Here is a 19,565-nt window from a genome sequence, read left to right as displayed (position 1 = left end):
ACACTAAAGCTTGAGCTGTTACCCCTTTAGACAGACATTGTTTAGTATCACTGTCAATACAAAGAGGTTAACCAAACTTTATGAAAGAATGATAGTTGCACTGATACAATGAGAAAAAAAAAAAAAAAAAAGCTTGTAACAGAGAGGGTTTGGATATGGTGGAAAAAATAGCTACTAATCATCTCAATATAACGGGTAATCACAGAATTGTTTAGGTTGGAAAAGACCTTTAAGATCATTGAGTCCAACCATAAACCTAACACTGCCAAGTCCACCACTAAACCATGTCCCTAAGCGCCACATCTACCTGTCTTTGAAATACCTCCAGGGATGGGGACTCAACCACCTCCCTGGGCAGCCTGGTCCAATGCTTGACAACCCTTCAGGTGAATAAATTTTTCCTAATAGCCTATCTAAACCTCCTCTGGTGCAACTTGAGGTCATTTCCTCTTGTCCTATCACTTGCAACTTGGGAGAAGAGACCGACCCCCACCTCACTACAACCTCCATTCACGTAGTTGTAGAGAGCAATAAGGTCTCCCCTCAGCCTCCTTTTCTCCAGGCTAAACAACCCCAGCTCCCTCAGCTGCTCCTCAGAAGACTTGTGCTCTAAATGGGATGACTAAAATGAGGGATACCGCTGCAAGCGGATCATGAAATTAAATTTATATTTTATGGATTTTTACACACAAAAAAAGAGGGAGATATCAAATACCAGAAACAAAATCTAGTTAAGATGTATTGTTTTCAAGAGCTCATTGACAGGCTGAAAATATTAATATTGCAGATGGTAAACTGGAGATTTGAAAGTTATGCCATCATAGGAATAACCGAAACATGGTGGGAAAACTCACATGACCGGAGAATCATGATGGATGGCTATAGGCTGTTTCATAAAGACAGGCAAGGAAGAAGAGGCGGAGGAGTTGCACTCTATGTTAAGGAGAACCTTGAATGCATAGAAGGAAACTACAGCGATTGTGGAAGCGCAATCAAATGCCTCTGGGTCAACATCAGAGGGGTCATCTCCATGGAGGATCTTACAGTAGGCACCTGCTACCGACCTCCAAACCAAGATAAGGTCAACGAAGCAATATTTGGGTCATTTAAGCAAGCTTCTGGTCAACAGAACCTGGTTCTTATGGGTGACTTCAACTACCCAGACATTTGGTGGAAGAACAATACAGCACCTCAAATATCATCCATCAAGTTCCTGGAATGCGTAGACGACTGCTTCCTCATACAAACATTAGATGTGCCAACCTGGAATGAGGCACTGCTGGACTTGCTACACACAAACCAGGAAAACCTGCATCGTAATATCTTGGTTAGGGATAGCCTTGGCTGCCGTGATCACAATATTGTGGAGTTTGTAATCCTGCTGAGCACACTGAAGGTTAGTACTAATACAGAGGTTTTAGACTTCAGAAGAGCAAACTTCAGCTCACTCAGCGCTCAATTGGGCGGGATTCCGTGGGAAGCTTCCATGGAGGATAAAGGAGCTAGTGAGTGCTGGGAGTTTTTCAAGAATGCTCTGGAAGAAAAAAAACAGTTCATCCTCTTTAAAGGTAAGGGAAGTAGGCAGAGCAAGAGACCCCCTTGGCTTAACTGCGAGCTTCTGAGTCTGCTCAAAACCAAAAGACAAGTGTACCAGAGATGGAAGAGCAGACAAAAACCCGTTGAGAACTACAAGGGCATTGCCAGGGCGTGAGGAGATGCAGTTAGAAAAGTGAAAGCTCAGCTCGAATTGAAATTGGCCAGAGATGTTAAAAACTACAAGAAAGGGTTCTTCAGGTACATAAACAACAAGCAGAAACAGAAGGAAAATATCGGCCCACTGTTAAACAGGAGAGGTGAATTAGTCACCAACAATGCTGAAAAGGCAGAGGTTCTCAACATTTTCTTCACTTTTATCTTTACCAGCAGTGATGGGCCCCAGGCCCTGGGAACAAAAATTCAGGTTGATGCAAACACAGACCCACCATCAGTGAAGGAAGAGTTGGTATTTGAACTACTACAGGAGCTTGACCCCTACAAAACAATGGGCCCTGACAATATCCACCCAAAGGTCTTAAGAGAGCTAGCTGACATCATTGCGAGGCTGCTCTCCATAATCTACATCTACATTCATCTACAAGAAGGGATTAAAGGAGGATCCAGGAAATTATAGGCCCTTCAGTCCCTAGGAAAGTTATGGAACAAACCCTCCTTGGGGCTATCACAAGTTAAATAAAGCACGTGGTTGGGAAAAGCCAGCATGGATTCACCAATGGCAAATCGCGCTTGACAAACCTGATCACCTTCTATGACAAATAACCTATTTGGTCGACGTGGGGCAAGCAGTGGACACTGTCTACCTGGATTTCTCCAAGGCTTTCGACACCATTTCCCACAGCCTCCTCCTAGAGAAACTGATGTGTTACAGTCTAGATAAGTGGTCTATGCAGTGAGTGGGGAACTGGCTAACAGAGCGCACCCAAAAGGTGGTGGTAAATAGCTCCTTTTTAAACTGGCAACCTGTCACAAGCGGGGTCCCCCAGAGGATTCATATTGGGCCCAACGCCAATATCCTCGTAAGTGATATGGATGATGGGATAAAGTGTACCCTGATGAAGTTTGCTGATGATACCAAACTGAGTGGGGAAGTGGACACTTCGGAAGGGAGAGCCACCCTGCAAGAAGACCTAGATAGGCTGGAAGTGGTCTAACAAGAACCTTATGAAGTTCAAAAAAGACAAACGTAAGGTCTTGCACCTGGGAAAACACAATCCAGGAGTGCAGCACAGGCTGGGATCTACCTGACTGTGGAGCAGCTCTGTGGAAAGGGACCTGGAGGTCCTGGTGGACAGGAAGCTCAATATGAGTGTGCAGTGTGCTGCTGTGGCAAAGAAAGCCAACAGGATGCTGGGTTGCATCAACAAGGACATCACCAACAGAGATAAAGAAGTCATCATCCCACTCTACTCAGTGCTTGTCAGGCCACATCTGGAATACTGTGTACAGTTTTGGTCCCCGTTATATAAAAAAAGATGCGTACAGGCTGGAGAGGATCCAGAGAAGGGCCATGAAGATGATCAAAGGACTGGGAAGCCTGCCATATGAGGAAAGGCTGAGAGAACTGGGTTTGTTCAGCCTTCAGAAAGGAAGGCTTAGGGGAGACGTTATCACCATGTTTCAGTATTTAAAGGGTGGCAACAAAGAAGATGGAGACTCCCTTTTTACATGGAGTTACATGGTGAGGACAAGGGCTAAACGGGTACAAGTCACTCCTGGGGAGATTCCGATTGGACATGAGAGGAAAACTTTTCACAATGAGAACAACCAGCCATTGGAATAATCTCCCCAGGGAAGCGGTGGATTCCCCAACACTGGACACTTCTAAGACTGGGCTGGACAGGGTGCTGGGCCATCTTGTCTAGGCCATGCTTTTGCAAAGAAAGGTTGGACCAGATGATCCTTGAGGTCCCTTCCAACCTGGTATTCTATGATTCTGTGATTTTACTTGTAGACTTGTTTTCCAACTTGACTCAAGGTGTAAACTGTCTTTAGATACTGTATAAACTGTTTCAACTAAACTAGCGTTTATGTTCTTAATTTCTTCGTCCAGGGACATGAGCTATTCAATAATGCAAATCTTTTCATCATCCTATTTTTGTCCATAAAACAAATACAGCAATTTGAGTGCAGATCAGTCTGTAGCAGTACTATAAAGCCAAATGAAAACTAATGGCACTAACCAAAGCATTCAAAACCAACATAATCGGTGTATTAACACATGTCAAGCAAACATATACATACCTGGTTTTCAATCAAAGTACCTTTCATTTTTCCAGGTAAGTCAAGACATCAAGACTTATGCAAGACAAGGCAGTTTCATCTTGTCTTACCTTACGATCTTTCCCTCTAGCTGTAATTAGGATTTCAAACAGCAAAAATTGTCTAAGAATTACTATGATTAAAACTAGCACCTTTCTCAGATGGATGACAATTAGAAAAACAGAGCAAACTGGCACAGAAGTTGAAACATGAACAGGGCTAGAGTTATTTGGGTCATTCAGTCTTTCAGCAAGAACTACATGATTAAGATGGCAGCTCAACCAGGCCAGGAAACAGATGTGCCTAAAAGAAGCTAGATTTACCCTGCTCGTGTTCGTATAATGAATAGACACATTGAGGATACTTAATACTAACACATTTAAGACATACCTGTTAAGTCGCTCTAGTACAGAATCATCAGCTAAAGAAATCTCATCAAGGAGGAAAAAACCCTCCTCTTTCATTGCTAAAACAAGAGGTCCATCACACCATTCAAAGAGTCTAGAACCATCAGATTCCTCCTAAGAAATGGAAAATGAAGTGAAAAGTCATTAATAATTGCTACTTTTTGCTTCCACGGTCACACTATCAAACTACTACTGATGCAAGACAAACCTGGTCTTTTGACCTCTGTCTGACTGGTCGCAGTCCTCCCAAGAAGTCTGAAGTCTCCATATGCAAGTGGCAATTCACTGAGTATAGCTTCTGATTAGTTAATGCAGCAAAGATCTGACAAATGGTAGTTTTACCACACCTGCAACAAAGTAATTTAATTGAAAAAGAAGAATAAAACAAACCAAAACAAAAAACCCCACAAAAAACCCCCAAACAGCTCACTTTGGACAGGATTCATACTTTCATTGAAGAGCTATGAGGCAAAGGCCCAGCATGCAAATTTCCTTCTGCTCCTTTTCTTGAAAGAAATGTGTGCAAAGTAAAGCCATTTTTGGCACAACAACTGTTGCTGACTTGCATAAGATGCCTTTAAGTACATTTAAATCAATATCTGCATTGATGGATTTCTGCAGGTTCAAAGTCGAATTTATTTCAGCCTGCCCCTACAGGTACTCAACTAGCCTAACATTTCACTAAACTGGAGATGCTACGTGTCTAGACCAAGCCTAAGTCTGAGGGAATAAGCTGCTGAGTACCTAGAGTTCTCGTTTATTACCTAAATAATTTTACTTCTCCCTTTTCTTGCATTTTTCTTCCCTTCTTTCCTACAAAAATGTACTCTCCAAATTTATAACCAGCACAGGAGCAGACAGCATCTACTTCCACAACCTCCTTTACAGCATACGAGGCAGTGGGGCGGCGGGGGGGGGAAGAAATAGTAGCAAGGCTATATTCAAGTTCTTAAAACATGCAAAGCGAATTTGCTCTCAAGCAGAAAAATGTCACAATTCCCCAAAAGCAGCCTTTCCAGTGAGGCACAGTAAGATTCTACAGGGCACCTTGTGAAAGGTGGGGACAGAAGTCAGCTCACCTCAATTTTACTATTTTCTATATAATTTCTATGCAGTTATAAATAATGCAGATAATCCCATTAAAGACTTGTGCTGGAAGAGATGCAATTGCTTCTCCTCAAAAGGGAACTGTGAAAAACAGCAGTTGCAAGTCTGCCATGACAGAGGCTTAAATGTCCCAGATCAAAGAAGCACTGAAGCCCACACAATCATTTTGCATCTGACTCAGTGGCTGGTGCAGCACTACAAAGTGCATCATAAAAAGCAAGGTTACCCAGTGTCTCCCACCAGCAGTACTGGTTCACCAAACTCCAGGGCTCGTCCCACCAAAATTGCAAGTCTCCTCATGCCTTGAGTCCAGACAATATGGTTAAAATCTCTGTCCATCACTGACATCTGCATGGAGGATTTAGCTGTACAACACAAAGCAATCAATCCATCAGCTTCAGTCATGTCTAGAGAACTACCAGTGTCGTCCTTCTAGGAAACTCACCCAGTAGCTTTCTGACACTTTCCACTGAGAAGAGAGACTCAGGATATAGTTTTTTCTTGAAGTGTTTTTCAAGGACACTCTGAATAACATCCACCTCCTCCTGTTTCCTGACTCTGCCTGCCAGAAGCATAAAACCTATAAAACAGAGGCAGAGAAAGCAATTACTACCTGTTTAATCAGCAACAAAAATTTATACTTAAGAACTAGAAAGTAATTCTATAGACACTGTAAAAACCCGAGGTAGCAGTGCTCACCATCATTTGCTAAGTGCTGAAGCCAGTCATACTCCTTCTCCAGCTGTTCTGCCAATCTGTACCTTTCAGCCCAACGAAACAGATCCCGCAGGGTAATGAACCCATGCTTCCCCGCAAACACTGTTGAACCTCTGCGGTAAGACTGTTGTAAGAACAAAACATGAGCCATTTTTTCATGAAGCTGTCTGAATACTTAAAGCAAAGGTAATCAGAGCTCTCTGATATGACACTTCTTCAAACAAACTGTACTTAAAAAAAAAAAAGTCTAGTACAAATATGACTCCCAAGCTCAAAATTACCTTTAAGCAGGTATTTGATAGGTACCAGGAACAAAATAGTATAGACAATAATAAATAAAAATACTAAAGAAAATAGGTACCTGGAATAAAACAAAATCCAAGCAAACGATTAGGTTCTACACCAAAACCTATGTCAGCACTTTGAAGCGTGCTCTGGTTTGTGCTGCTGCAATTGCTTTTAAATATGAGATAGTTTTACCTACATATTAAGTGTTAAATGTCTGCTAACTACAGCAGTGTCAGAATGCATCCAAAATTACTGTTTAAAGATAATACCGAATTTAGCATGACCCAAAGACAGCTACAAATCCCAATACTGTACAGTACAGCCAGAGCAAGGGATTATTCTACACATCAAATCCCAAGGCCTTTGGTTATTATTTTTTTTTGCTGCTAGCTATCTCTTAAATCTGACATCACCTTCCCTATTCTCTATCTTAACCACCGAACTAAGTACTTTGGTGGGTTCTCTTCCATCAATTATGGTTTAGGTTTTTAAAATATCTGCCAGTTAGCAATGTTTCCCCCGCCACAGGAACTTATATTTCAGCACAAAGTAATAGATTTGCATGTCTTCTACAAAAAGAAGGAAGACTCATACTTGCAGGTCTAACATGACTTTGACAAGCTTGCTGCAATAAGAAGGTGGCAAACTGCATCGCTTGTGCAGGATGGTTTCCAATTCAGCACTTGGCAGCTCATCAAAATGAAGTTCCACAAAACGATTTCTGAAGGCTCTGGACAAAACCTAAAATATGAGAACATACTATTGCTTGAACTTTTTCCTTTGATATTCCTCATGTTATATATCTTCCCCTACACACATCCAAAGAACTATGGATAGTGTCATAGCATACAAATTAGCACATACTCATAAACATTGAAAGAAAGCATAAGAGACAGCCCGGATGAAGACAAGAGCTTTAAAACGTGTTGTGTTTTAACCACAGTTGGCAGCTAAGCATCAAACAGCCACTTGCTCACTCCCCCTACGATGGGATGGGGGAGATAATCAGAAGGGTAAAAGTGAGAAAACTCATGCGTTGAGATAAAGACAGTTTCATAGGTAAAGCAAAAGGTGTGTGCACAAACAAAACAAACTTGGGAATTCATTCACCGCTTCCCGTCAGCAGGCAGGTGTTCAGCCATTTCCAGGAAATCAGTGCTTCATCATGCGCAACAGTTATTTGGGGAAAAAAAAAAACACTGAACATCCCCCTCTTCCTCCTTGTTCCCCCAATTTTTATTGCTGAGCATGAGATCATATGGTATGGAATACCCTTTTGGTCAGTTGGGGTCAGCTGTCCCAGCTGTGTCCCCTCCCAGATTCTCACACACCTCCAGGCCACTCGCTGGCAGGGCAGTGTGAGAAGCAGAAAAGGCCTTAACACTGCAAGCACTGCTCAGCAATAGCTAAGACATCCCTGTGTTACCAACACTGTTTTGGTCACAAATCCAAAACAGCACCATACCAGTCACTATGAAGAAAATTAACTATGCCAGCCAAAACCAGTACAAAATGGACATCAATAGGCTAAGTCAAGTCTCTTCTCCAGTGCTCTTGAGCAAGAAATGGCGAGTCAAATATATTAAATCTCAATACTCAAAATGATTTAGAAATTTGGTATCTGCAAAACAAGCAACTAACCTAAACAGAACCCAGCTGTACTGAAAGTTAGTCCACAGCCACCTGAACTCTCTACCTCTTGAGAGCTTCATGTCAATTCTGTGCTACGCATCAGGAACTTTTCACATCACACTTCTGTGTACAAGAGAGATTCATTCTCTGGAGTCATAGCTACTCAAAGGAAAAGATTATACAGACCTTTCTGCCACCATAGAGTCCTGGAGGATTCTGTGTAGCAAACAGCATGAAGCGAGGGTGAGCTTTGACCACTTCCTGAGTCTCAGTAATGAACAGCTCCCTGTTATCATCCAACAAGCGGTTGAGAGCCTCCAGAACATCAGTGGGAGCCAAATTCAGTTCATCTAGAACAATCCAGTAACCCTTTCTCATTGCATCTATGAGGACACCTTGGAGGGAACAGAAAGAGTTCTAGTCAAAAATCTAACAAACTAAATGTAACAGAAGCATGCATTCAGATACTTTTAGCAACCAGTTTTCACTCAGTATAAATGCTAATCCAGAGAGGGAAGCAACAGTATTGTTTAAGCTGTTGAATTCTTTTCTTTACGTCCAATAGGACAAGTATGATGAGACAAACATGAACTCTTAAGAACTCACTGAAATTCACAGAAGTGATTATCATTAATATGCAACTACTAACTTTATGACAGACCATCTCTCCACTGTAATAAAACGGAGAAGTTAGGCAGAAAAGAAAAAAAAAGAAAAAAGCAAAGCAGTGAAGTGAGACAAGAACTTGCAGTAAATATAACATGCCCACCCACCTTCCTTAAATACCAACTTCCCAGAGGCATCCGATGTATAACAGCCAATATATTCCTGGATGTCAGTATGCTCATGATTGTTAATCCTTACACAATGGTTCCCAGTAGCAGCAGCCAACCAGCGAATTAAACTGGTTTTACCAACAGAGGTCTCTCCTTGAATCAGTACTGGATGAGTCCTAAAAGGGATAACCAAAATAGTGGTTTAGAAGCACAAGTCCTATCTTTCTCATATATATGAACATTATTTGAAATTTTCACAGATCTACATTACCAAAATATATCACTTCTTAACTCACTTGGAGTATCCAAGATCATACACTAATAGGGGAACCTAAGTAACTTTACCCCCGGATGCTAACTGCTACCTATGAAGCTTTCTATGGCAGTGTGAAATAAGCAGGTTATGCTAATTGCAATTTTCTAGATTATCATCTAAATAAAACTAGGTACAGCAGTAAGAGGGTTTAAGGAGACAAGAAATACATGTATAAATTCAAGTCACTGTATAAAGTAGAAGGAAAAGGGACATTACCCATGCCAAACAATAAAGGCTAGACAGGCACAAACACATGAGGCCCAAATAAACATCTTTAACTTAGTTTTTTAATGGAAAAGTTGGAACAGACATACCCTGCAGACACAACTCTGGCAATGTCTTTCAGATTAAGCTTAACTGAAGGGGTTAGCACATAAGTCTCATCTACAGTAGGTTCCTTATCTCCAGCTGAAATCCAGTATCCTTCTATAAATATAAATCTCCCTCCTTGGGGTTTTGGTATTTGCTAAGGAGACATGACAGAAATAACAGATTATACAAATGAGTTTCAATTTGCTAATGAAGACAACTACTGTTACGCCACTGCAACATAATCTTTAAGAAGTCATTTAAAATTAATCCCTGAGCACTCCTGCAGTAAGCGCTGTCCCCTTGTCACAGAATGCAAATTACAGGAAAAGCCTGACCACATTATTTCAAGGTCATGAAGCAGGAATCTTTGCCAGTGCCATGACGATAAAAATGTCTCAAGAGTCTTAGCATGGAATTTTGAAGTACGTTTCCAAGCAGGAAAGTGGCTTTTATCTTTTTATCTAATACGAAGGGGTTTATTCTGAAACAAATACACATCTCTTACAACTGGCTTTCCCATCCCACCTGCCCAGTCCCCCATGCAAACTCATGCTGGGCTCCCAGAACTAGCAAGATTCTTCCTTTCCCATTAGAGACAAAGTACAGATGTTTGCTTCGTATCCATATGTTCTGCATTTGGAGCCTAAAAATAAAAAGCCTGTGAAAGCTCCTCAAAAGTCTGTGAAAGCTTTACAGTTGGAGTCACTGTATTAAGCTGCCCACACTCCACAATGCTGTAATTATTCAGACTTCCACATTTTTTCAAATTAACAAATAAACTAGCTAACATATGGGCATTGAAAGCAGAAGTAGAAAATTACAAAGAAAGAGTATTATTTTTTTTTTTTTTTTTTTTTTTAGTTCTTATCTTGACAATACGAAAAACAGGACTGCGAGAAGGAAATGTGGAGGAAAAAGGCAGGAGAAGGCAACTCAAAATAAATTCTACTCTGAATACTAAACTGCTCTATATAGACTTAGTTACCTACCTGCTTGAGAAGGCTTTTCGTGTTGCCAGAGACTATATGCTGGCAAATTAGCTTTTGAACTACTGGGTGAGAAACTCTGTCAAGCTGCGTCAGGAAACTCAAACAGAAGCCCTAAGAAAAAAGAGTTATTTTCAGAGATAAAATGAAAAAAATCATTAGAAAAAAAGTGTAGAGATTAAAGAATCATTTCTGTTCAATACTGCACTTAGAAGAGAGGATTTTCCTTTACCCAAACAGTATCTGTAGTGAACACAAACTGAAACAAACCCCAACATAGGTAATCACCTCATACAGTGAGCGTGGTATACTGCTACATGGATTAGACGCTGCAAATCTCAATGCCCTGCAGAGTGTACGGAGACTGTAGTGAGGTCTGTGGCCAGTTCCATCCACCAGCTTTCCTTCTGCTTCCTTTCGCACAGATAAATAAAAGCTGCAAAAATAAAGAGTGAAACCACTTCCAGTTATATAGTGCTGTTACTGATCAGAACATTGCTCTAAGGAATTAAACACAAAGTATAAACACTTCAGCTTATCTCCAACTGTCACTTTTTCCAAGAGCTCCAGGTTAGGAAAGCCATGCCAAACTCTGCCATCTGTATAGTCAGTGAAGCAAAAGCAACAGAATATTTTAGAACTGTATTTTTAAGGGAGATCGATATACAGAGAATGACTACAAACTCAAAGTATTCTGAACGTGTAACAGTTCTTCAGGTGAGATAATACACCTTAAACGAGGGGAAAGAAAGGTAACTTGATAAACACACAAGACTTTCATTAGTATGATCTACAGAAACAAACCATTTTAGTCTCTCAGATGGGAAAGAGGACTGCAACAACAATGCTTTTTAACTGGTGCCACCAAAAAAGCACTTCTGAATAAGAAAAAGTGAATCTTCTTCACACAAGTACAGAAACCTTCAGAATGAAGAGGATGGATGTCTACCCTCTTTCATTTCCTAAGGCTATGCAAACTGCTGCGTAAGGAGCATTATAGCATTTCCCAAAACAGTCTAACCACAGACCTACAGTTACATACTTTCTTTTTGTGACTTATTCCATCAAGGATTTCAAGAGATTACAAACAACTTACTTCACAATTCCCTGTACTGTGTTTTTGTTCACATTCAAGCCTCTCAGATAATCCATGATAAGAACTTGCAAGTCCCCTTCATTTCTCAATTCTTCTACGTAAAGTTCAGTAAACCTACAAGAATCAAATCAATCCATAACACTCAGACATCTGAAAATATTAAGAAAAATCATGTTGTATATGATTCTCATGGTATATAAACATTTTGTAAGCAGAAGAATACTAAGTTGTCAAACTACCTATAGACAGACTCAAGAACCAGAGTAATTAAAAAGAAAGTATTAGTAATACCTTATTTCTAAGTAATTTATGTGAATTATTTTAACTTAGTAGACTGAAAATGAACTATGGGACTGTATTTTTGAAAATTAAAATTTTAAACAATTTGCAATAGATATCCAAACATTACAGCCTGAACACTGGAGCACTGACGCAGCAGGAGCACTTTTCAAAGTGGACTCTCTAATGATCTCTATTTTAAGAAGTGAACACTTATGAGAGATCATTTATTCTAATTTTGTATTGACTAGCATATCCAGAACTAGCATATCCAGGTTGTTTTCTACTTTTACAAATATCCAGCTCAGCAATGATAAAATGAGAAAACTTGACAATAAGCAAAGGAAAATCAGCAGCCAAACATGTACTCAGTGAAGTTCTGAGTATCTTTAAACATGTCAACAGTGTTTCATATTTGGTACGCTACACTGGCAGCTCCAGTTAATGAACATATTTTCTAACTGTTAATTAGTCCAATATATTCGCATCGGGTGTTGAATGTGAGTCTGCAGCCCTTCCATACCATGCATTACAACTGCAAACAATAGCTCTGGACAGACCACAGCAAACCCAAAACAACTGAGCCATACCACTAACTTCAAAGGGATGGATATTTTTGACAAGTGCAAATATAAATTCATTTAAACTTGACAAGCCACACTGAAGCTGAAGTCTCCTTTCTTCTGTATTACACTCACTCTCTTTCCTTTCACTACTAAGCCAGGAGAGCTAATAGCAATAAAACCTTACTTTGCCACTAATAACTGCAAATGACTAGTTACATATAGTAAATCCATCTCTACAGTCCTGCACAGTATTTATGACTCTAGTGATGGACTACATGTGCGACTTTTGGCACTCATGAGGGAAACTGCATCAAATACAAGCAGAAGATCTTTTCATTCAGGAACAGGTAGTACTGAAGAATGGATCTGCCACAACTCCAACTTCCTGGGCGCAGCTTAAATGTTTGAAGATCACACATCAAATAGTTTGAAGATCACACATCTGCTCCACTGCGCAAAACACCTGCTTTCTGAGTGAACAATGCCGGATACACAGCTTTTTGCAAGGATCATCAACACTTCCGAGTTATCAAGAGAAAGGCTGCTAAACAGATACAAAGCACTTGTCTTTATTATCCCCATCAGGAACATAAACTGCTGCAGTAGCATTCCCAGGCACTGACAGCTTAATTGTAAAGAATGATCATTCCGCTGCCCCCAGTGACAACACTCTACACTACTGCTAGACCATTTGTTCACACTCAGCTACTTTACAAAAGTATTTTCCTGATGCTATTTCATGAAAAGCCTTCACCATGTGGAAAGCGCCTCTCATTTGAGTTCAGACTCATAACCTTGGGCTTCAAATAAGCCATTCTTCACTGGGTCAACTTGTGAAGCTAGGTAAACTTTGAAAAAGACATTGATTAAGTATTTTGACACAGAATCATTATTTCCTACCTGTTTCTTATTCCCGGAGGAAGATTTCTCTTTCCAACATCTGTAGCTGGATTCATGCATGCAAACAAGCGAAAGTCCGGGTGACGGATGAGAGGCTCTAAAGGAAAACAGAAATAAGAGACATAAGGTTAATGCTAAACCCAGGATACTTATTATTTTAAATGAGGTATATTTCTTCTAAGCCAGTTTTCTATTACTGCACTACCACATTTTCTTAAAATGCCAGGGTGAAAAGCTTTCAGATAATAACCCCATGTAATTTTATCAGAAGTAGTTTCTCTGCATCTTTACAACTGCCACACACAAGTGAAACAGAGACTTTTATTTGTGCATAAAAGGATGTTTTAACAACACTGAATATTTTAAAAAAATACATAAGCCCTAAACTTGGAAAACCTTGCATCTCTTTCCGAACAATGGGCAGCACTTCCCTCGGCCAGGAAGAAAATCCAGCCTAGGAAGAGACAAATGTTGTATGTGCTATCTGTAGCTCCAGCAAACAATATTCCGCAATTGCATTTTTTTACCTTTAGGTCTGTACTGGGTCTGGCTGGGAAGGAGTTAACTTTCTTTGCAGCAGCCCCTATGGTGCTGTTGAGAGCACACCAATGTTTTGGCTATTGCTGAATTGTGCTGGCACAACATCAAGGCTTTCTCTTTTTCCCCACTCCACCCTCCTTCACCCAGCAACTAGGCTGGGAGTAAGCAAAAAGTTGGGAGGGGACACTGTTGGGACAGCTGACCCAAACTAGCCAAAGCAATATTCCCTACCATAAAACATCATGCTCAGCAATAAGAACTGGAGTAGAGGAAGAACGGGGTAGTGATTTTTGTCTTCCAGGGTGGCTGTTACTTAGACACTGGCTGGACTTTGGTCTGCTTGTGGGAGCTGGTTAGTGACTGCTTTTGCATCACTTGTTTCACATAAATTTTCTTGCTTTTGTTCTTCCTATTCTCTCCCCTATGCTGCTGGGGCATGGTGGGGTGGAAGAGTGAGTGAGCAGCTGTGTGGGTGCTTAGCTGCTGGCTGGGGTCAACCCACAAGAAGGACTCAGAAAAATCAAAGGCCTTGTCCATGTATGTCTAGCTGGAGAACAAATATATTCTCAGGATCAGTGAAACACAATTACTACGGTAGCAGCTAAACTTCATGTCCCATGCCCTTAGCCATCAAGCTACCTCAACTTTATAAAAAAAAAAATAATGACACTCCCTGAAGAGTCTTCAGAGACAGCAATGCTTATTAAGGCCACTAGAGAGATCTGCTCCTTGTAGAATCCAAAGAGGCAAAAGCTACAACAATTTCTGCATGCTGAAATCTCCTGAGCCACGATGAATTAAGACTCCCACTTCTTTCATAAAAGTATGAAGTCTAGAAAGAACACATTATTCTCTTCTACACACATTCATTTGAATGGTAAATGTTCTCAACTTATTTTGAGCCATATAGGATAGGGAATTCAATAAACTGGATAGCAAGATACAACATAAGCAAGCACAGAAATAGTACCTGTATCTCCTCTGTCTAGTAACACAAGTGACCCAGATGATCCTTCCAATAAACCACTCAGGCACTCTAAAGTCTCTGCTGCAGCCAAGTTAATCTCATCCAATAAGATCCACTCTCCTTTTTTTACTGCTTGTGCCAGAGTACCCTAAAAATAAGAACAATTTTTTAATTGTGTCACCAGCAGTGATACATCAAGTAAAGCATCTGTATACTGGAAATACTTGTTTTGCAGTCCATGGGTTGATTAGACAAATAGCAATTCCAGACCTTTTACAGCAAGAGCAGTTTTACTGCTCTCCTTCAATAACAGCAATTATTTCACAAGTCACAGAAGTCAGACAGTTATCACCATTATCAGCTATCATTTAGAATGGCTCAGATATAACAGAACTAAGCTCTCGTATCCGTGCAACGCTGCCCATCAGTGATATCCATCACTGTGGTACATAAACTTCACTGACACCAGGATGAGAATAAAGACAGTTAATCTAAAGAAATCCGAACAAAGACACAAGCAATATTATGTTCCTCAGGGAACTATAACTTATTAAAGTTATACTTAAGTCAAAGGTTCTCCAACTATTTATGCAGTCATTTTTTTGGCAAGAGGAGCAGTCAACATTTTACACACTTTAAATAAAATTTGAGAGCATATATTCAGACTAACGGGGTGACAAGGAACAAACATGCATAAATCATCATAGTTTCCCCTAATCACGCTTAATATCATTAGAGTATTATACCATGGATTTGAAACATTTCAAAAAATCACTTCTAGATAAACAGCACAGATTCTTAATACTAAACCCTTTGCAGGAATCCCCAGGCAGGGGCATGTCCTACTGGAGACTGGTCAAGGCGTTTTTTCTGATCTCATACACTTGAAAAAGATGATATGACATACTGCTGATGTTCTTTTATCATACCAGTCCTAATTCCCATTATACAGCATTGAATTAATATGTTAGCACAAAACATTCTCCCACCCCGCATCTAAACACCGCCTCCCTGAAGTACCACACTTCATTCCACAGAGTTATCATTCAACAAGTTTTACTTCACAGCAAGAGTCTTGCCAGGAGGTTATTTATATAATACTGATTGCAAAGTCTTTTAAATGCTCCTCCTCATTCTTCCTAGCATCAAAATGTAAATCTCTAAATACCTCAACAAATGCGAAGAGAAGAGCGTTTTCTGTCATTTTCATCTGTTGATGAGCATGATTCAGTTTAAGACCAAATGCCTCCCATTTTTCCTTCAGCGGTGAGCCTGTAAGCAAAACAAATTTAAGCTTGTACCATGAGAACAATAGCACAAAAAATGTTTAACAACAGTATTTTAATCAAGCTGTTTCAAGCATGGATACAAGAGTAAGCTCGGCTGAGCAATGAAAATATTCAAGTTCTACAGATGACATCTGATTAATTTTAAAAAAATTGCTGATTTTTTTTTTTTTTTTTTAATTTAGCTGAACACTATTGACATATGGGTACAGATAATTTGCTATTCATTCCAGTATGTCCTAGCTTAGGAACAAATACTTATGCTGGCAATTCACTTGGTTGCAATATGACTGTTACCACTCTCCAGTTCCTGGAGACAGAAAGAGGCGTCTCGACAGAAAGAGGCGTCTCAGAAGAAGAAAACCAAATTTACAAAGCCTATGACAGAACAGATTAACAGTGAACACTTTAGTATCATTAAAACACTGTTGCTTATCAGTTGTGACATTATTTACTATTGCACTTATTTCAGTTATTTGTTTAAAGTCACAGCCTGAGGTATATCCAGCATCATAATGACTTAAGCTGCTAGCTTTGCAAGTTACGGATTTCAGCTTATCTTTATTTTAGGATTGTCAATACTTGCAACACGTGGTCTTTAAAAACCTTTTTTAAATCTTTTTTTACATTTGTGGGCATTTATTTTAATATCTGCATATTCAGAAAAAACAGTTAAAAGAAAGGGGGCGACAAGGTTCATAATTAAGTTTACCTGGCCCATACTGACTGAAAGCTACAACTTCACTTGTTCAGCAGGTCTAGAACCAGAAACCACTCCATGCAAGCCAGAGTATCAATATTCCCTCTATCCCAAATGGGTTGTGAAGTACGAAACAAGAAAAACTTATTTGGAGACAAAACCACAATGAAACAAAGCCAGGAACTAGGCAAGTCAGCATCACTGCCAGTGAAACCAAAGTCATCAGCAAGCTCTTAGCAAGCTTTTAAAGTAATTACTACCCTAAGGGACCTATTACTTTGGGTTTAGGGGGTTTTTTGCTGCTGTTATTTTGTTTTCCTTTGTTTTTAAGATACGATACACTTGTGAGACCTAATGAGATTCCAGGACTGAAAGAAAAGTATGAATGCATTCATATGGAAGACTGCCACACACAAAAAAAAAAAAAAAAAAAAGGACTGTTCACCAACACAGCAAAGAAGTAAGTGCTCAGTGGAGATCAGATGTCAAGGGCACCACAGGTCAGACAAATCAACCTTCACTGTCAGAAATGGCTAACAGTGATGGATTAGAAAGAAAAAAAAAAACTATTCTAACAGTATTTTGAATGTCTTGTTGTAGACAGAGATTGCATTTTTCAAAACCAGAAGAAAAAGTAATAAAGAGGGATGAAAGAAAAAAAAAAAAAAAAAAACACACCAAACCAAAACCCCCAAAATTCACCACTATTTATCTACTCTCTGCAATGGTTCACAGCTAATGATGTGTGTTTGATCAGTGTGAATTCTCACCAGATGCATTTTCTTTTGTTTCCTTATTAAGAGCAGATTTATGAATATGCTGCATTAGTTTTAGCAGATCATGCCAACGTTTCTGCCTGTAGCAGGTCTGAATGTGTCCCAAGAACGTCTGATTTTTCTTTCTAGAAAATGTCTGAGAGAAGAGTTCTTCAAAAGACTCTCGCAGAGGTAGCCAGATCAGCTTGTTATCCACAGGCTTGTAACTGAAGTAAAAGAGTAGTTAATTATTTGCGACGCAGGAACTAGCATCTGTGAACTAACAAAAACAGTTACTGAAACAACAGTATTGTGCATAAAGGAACCCTGGTTTCCATAGTTTTTTACTCAACTAACGAGTGAAGTAAAATTGCACATATTTAAATGCACCTTATGAGGCAATTTTATAAAGACAGGACCACCCTGATAAGTAAAATATTTTTACTGCTACCAACCAGTATGTCCAGTGAATATTATATTTTATTTATATTGAACAGCTTAGCCATTTTTAAAGAGACATTGGGTTGTGCTTTTGAATGACTTCATCACATACAGATGTGCACACAACTCAGTGGAACTGCCTCTGTTCTTCAGCAAGGACAACAAAGTTTCTGCATGCAAACACATTTCTTAAGACATTTATGCTCCTATGGAACAGATACATGTCTAAAAACAATTCTTTGACAACACAACAGACAAAACAGTAGTCAGTGACTCACCCCCCTAATAGATCTGCCGTGTCACTTTGTTGGTTCATGTTGATAACCCTCAAACGGTGTCCTTGAAACAGAAATGGAGAGCACCATCAACTTGTGGGGTGTTTTTTTTGTTTGTTTGTTGTTTTTTAAATCATCTTCATATAAGTTACAGTTTTTACACTTTATTTACCTGTAATATGAGCAAGGTACTGAACAGTTGAGGTTTTGCCAGTTCCTGTTTCACCAACCAAAAGCACAGGCTCTCCTTTGACAACACAAACTGCAAGCTGTTCAATCAATACTGCAGATGGCCGTGTGGCAGCAAAGGTTTGTTTTGCTCTAAAAAAAACAAAGGAAGCAACCCAAAACCAAGATTCATCAAGGAGCTCATTTCAATTTTACCTTTATTATTTTTTTAGGTGACTGACTGAATTTAGGATTTTTTTTTAATTAAAAATATAGGTTTGGAAAAAACTTAGTTCCAAGATACCCTTATAAGATACTTATTTTTCTCAAGATACAACCTAGAATTCAGGGTTTCTAAAGAACTTCCTGGACAGTGGAGTTAGTGCCACATACTACAAAAATCCCCCTTTACAAAGATAGATTCATCAAAATCTTATTGTAACAGCCGTGGATCCACACGGCTTTGAAGCAACTCTAGTTCAAAAGAAGCTGAAAAATCTCCACGCTTTGGCTGCCAGAAGTATGATGCAGACAGCCTTAAAGATACACAAGGTAAAATTCAGATCACAAGAGAAAGAACTTATCACATTCCTTTCATTAGAGTGAGAATATCCAATTTGCTTTTTTTTTTTTTAATCCTGTGACTTCCAATCTATTCTATTCCACCACAAAAATATTTCAATTCACATGGAAACTACAAGATATTCTACCTTTGTACAGTAAGAGCCTGGGTTTGTTTCTTTATGAGATGCACTCTTCCGACAGAGACTTCTTGTTCCCGTATTAGAATTTCTGGTTTATAGAGCTCACAAAAATACTCTACCTGTGAAGAAAACATGAACATTTCCAATACTGATGTTGCTTACAACATCACACTAAAAACTCCCATGCTATGCTACCCATATTACTTTGCAGCAAGCTAATTTTTCATGATAAGATTTTAGATTTTGCAGGTTTTACATACTCATCACCTAAAATACTGAAGGACCTCAGAAGTGTTATTGTCTGTACAAACAACATCTTTCCATTTAATAACTTGGCAATGGGTCATTATACTTCTACTATTTCTTATATTTTTTTATATTATATATATTTGGTTGAGACTTCATTTCAGCCACCCACACATCTGTTTCTGAAATGCCTGAGGGTATCTGAGGCCCCTGCTCCCACTGCATAAGGGCATGGTTAGGCAGAAGCGATTTCTGAATGTCACTGCTCCATTTCCTTGAAATTCT

General features: G+C 39.5%; 1 protein-coding gene across 11 annotated transcripts in view; it reads right to left on the bottom strand.

Moving 5' to 3' along the window:
• Nucleotides 1-19,565, bottom strand: part of MDN1 (midasin AAA ATPase 1) — a 109,214-nt gene that overhangs the window by 68,012 nt on the left and 21,637 nt on the right. For 10 of the 11 annotated variants that reach the window (XR_014227773.1, XR_014227774.1, XM_082307862.1 and 7 more), the window contains 19 exons: nt 19,041-19,153; nt 18,335-18,483; nt 18,166-18,226; nt 17,462-17,673; nt 15,874-15,977; nt 14,709-14,853; nt 13,199-13,295; nt 11,454-11,567; nt 10,646-10,793; nt 10,361-10,471; nt 9,374-9,525; nt 8,741-8,919; nt 8,154-8,362; nt 6,930-7,076; nt 6,030-6,171; nt 5,776-5,910; nt 5,557-5,695; nt 4,432-4,570; nt 4,207-4,337 (listed from right to left, as the gene is read on the bottom strand). Coding sequence is in view for 9 of the 11 variants with exons in the window: in XM_082307862.1 (XP_082163988.1) it covers nt 4,207-4,337; nt 4,432-4,570; nt 5,557-5,695; nt 5,776-5,910; nt 6,030-6,171; nt 6,930-7,076; nt 8,154-8,362; nt 8,741-8,919; nt 9,374-9,525; nt 10,361-10,471; nt 10,646-10,793; nt 11,454-11,567; nt 13,199-13,295; nt 14,709-14,853; nt 15,874-15,977; nt 17,462-17,673; nt 18,166-18,226; nt 18,335-18,483; nt 19,041-19,153 (2,627 nt within the window). In the remaining 2 variants the exon portion in view is untranslated. The remainder of the gene's footprint in view (nt 1-4,206; nt 4,338-4,431; nt 4,571-5,556; nt 5,696-5,775; nt 5,911-6,029; nt 6,172-6,929; nt 7,077-8,153; nt 8,363-8,740; nt 8,920-9,373; nt 9,526-10,360; nt 10,472-10,645; nt 10,794-11,453; nt 11,568-13,198; nt 13,296-14,708; nt 14,854-15,873; nt 15,978-17,461; nt 17,674-18,165; nt 18,227-18,334; nt 18,484-19,040; nt 19,154-19,565) is intronic. The other variant, XM_082307869.1, reaches the window with a different exon arrangement.

The sequence above is a fragment of the Platalea leucorodia genome, assembly GCF_965183815.1.
Source record: "Platalea leucorodia genome assembly, chromosome: 3".
NCBI lineage: Eukaryota > Metazoa > Chordata > Aves > Pelecaniformes > Threskiornithidae > Platalea > Platalea leucorodia.
This window is presented reverse-complemented; position numbering and strand designations above follow the sequence as displayed.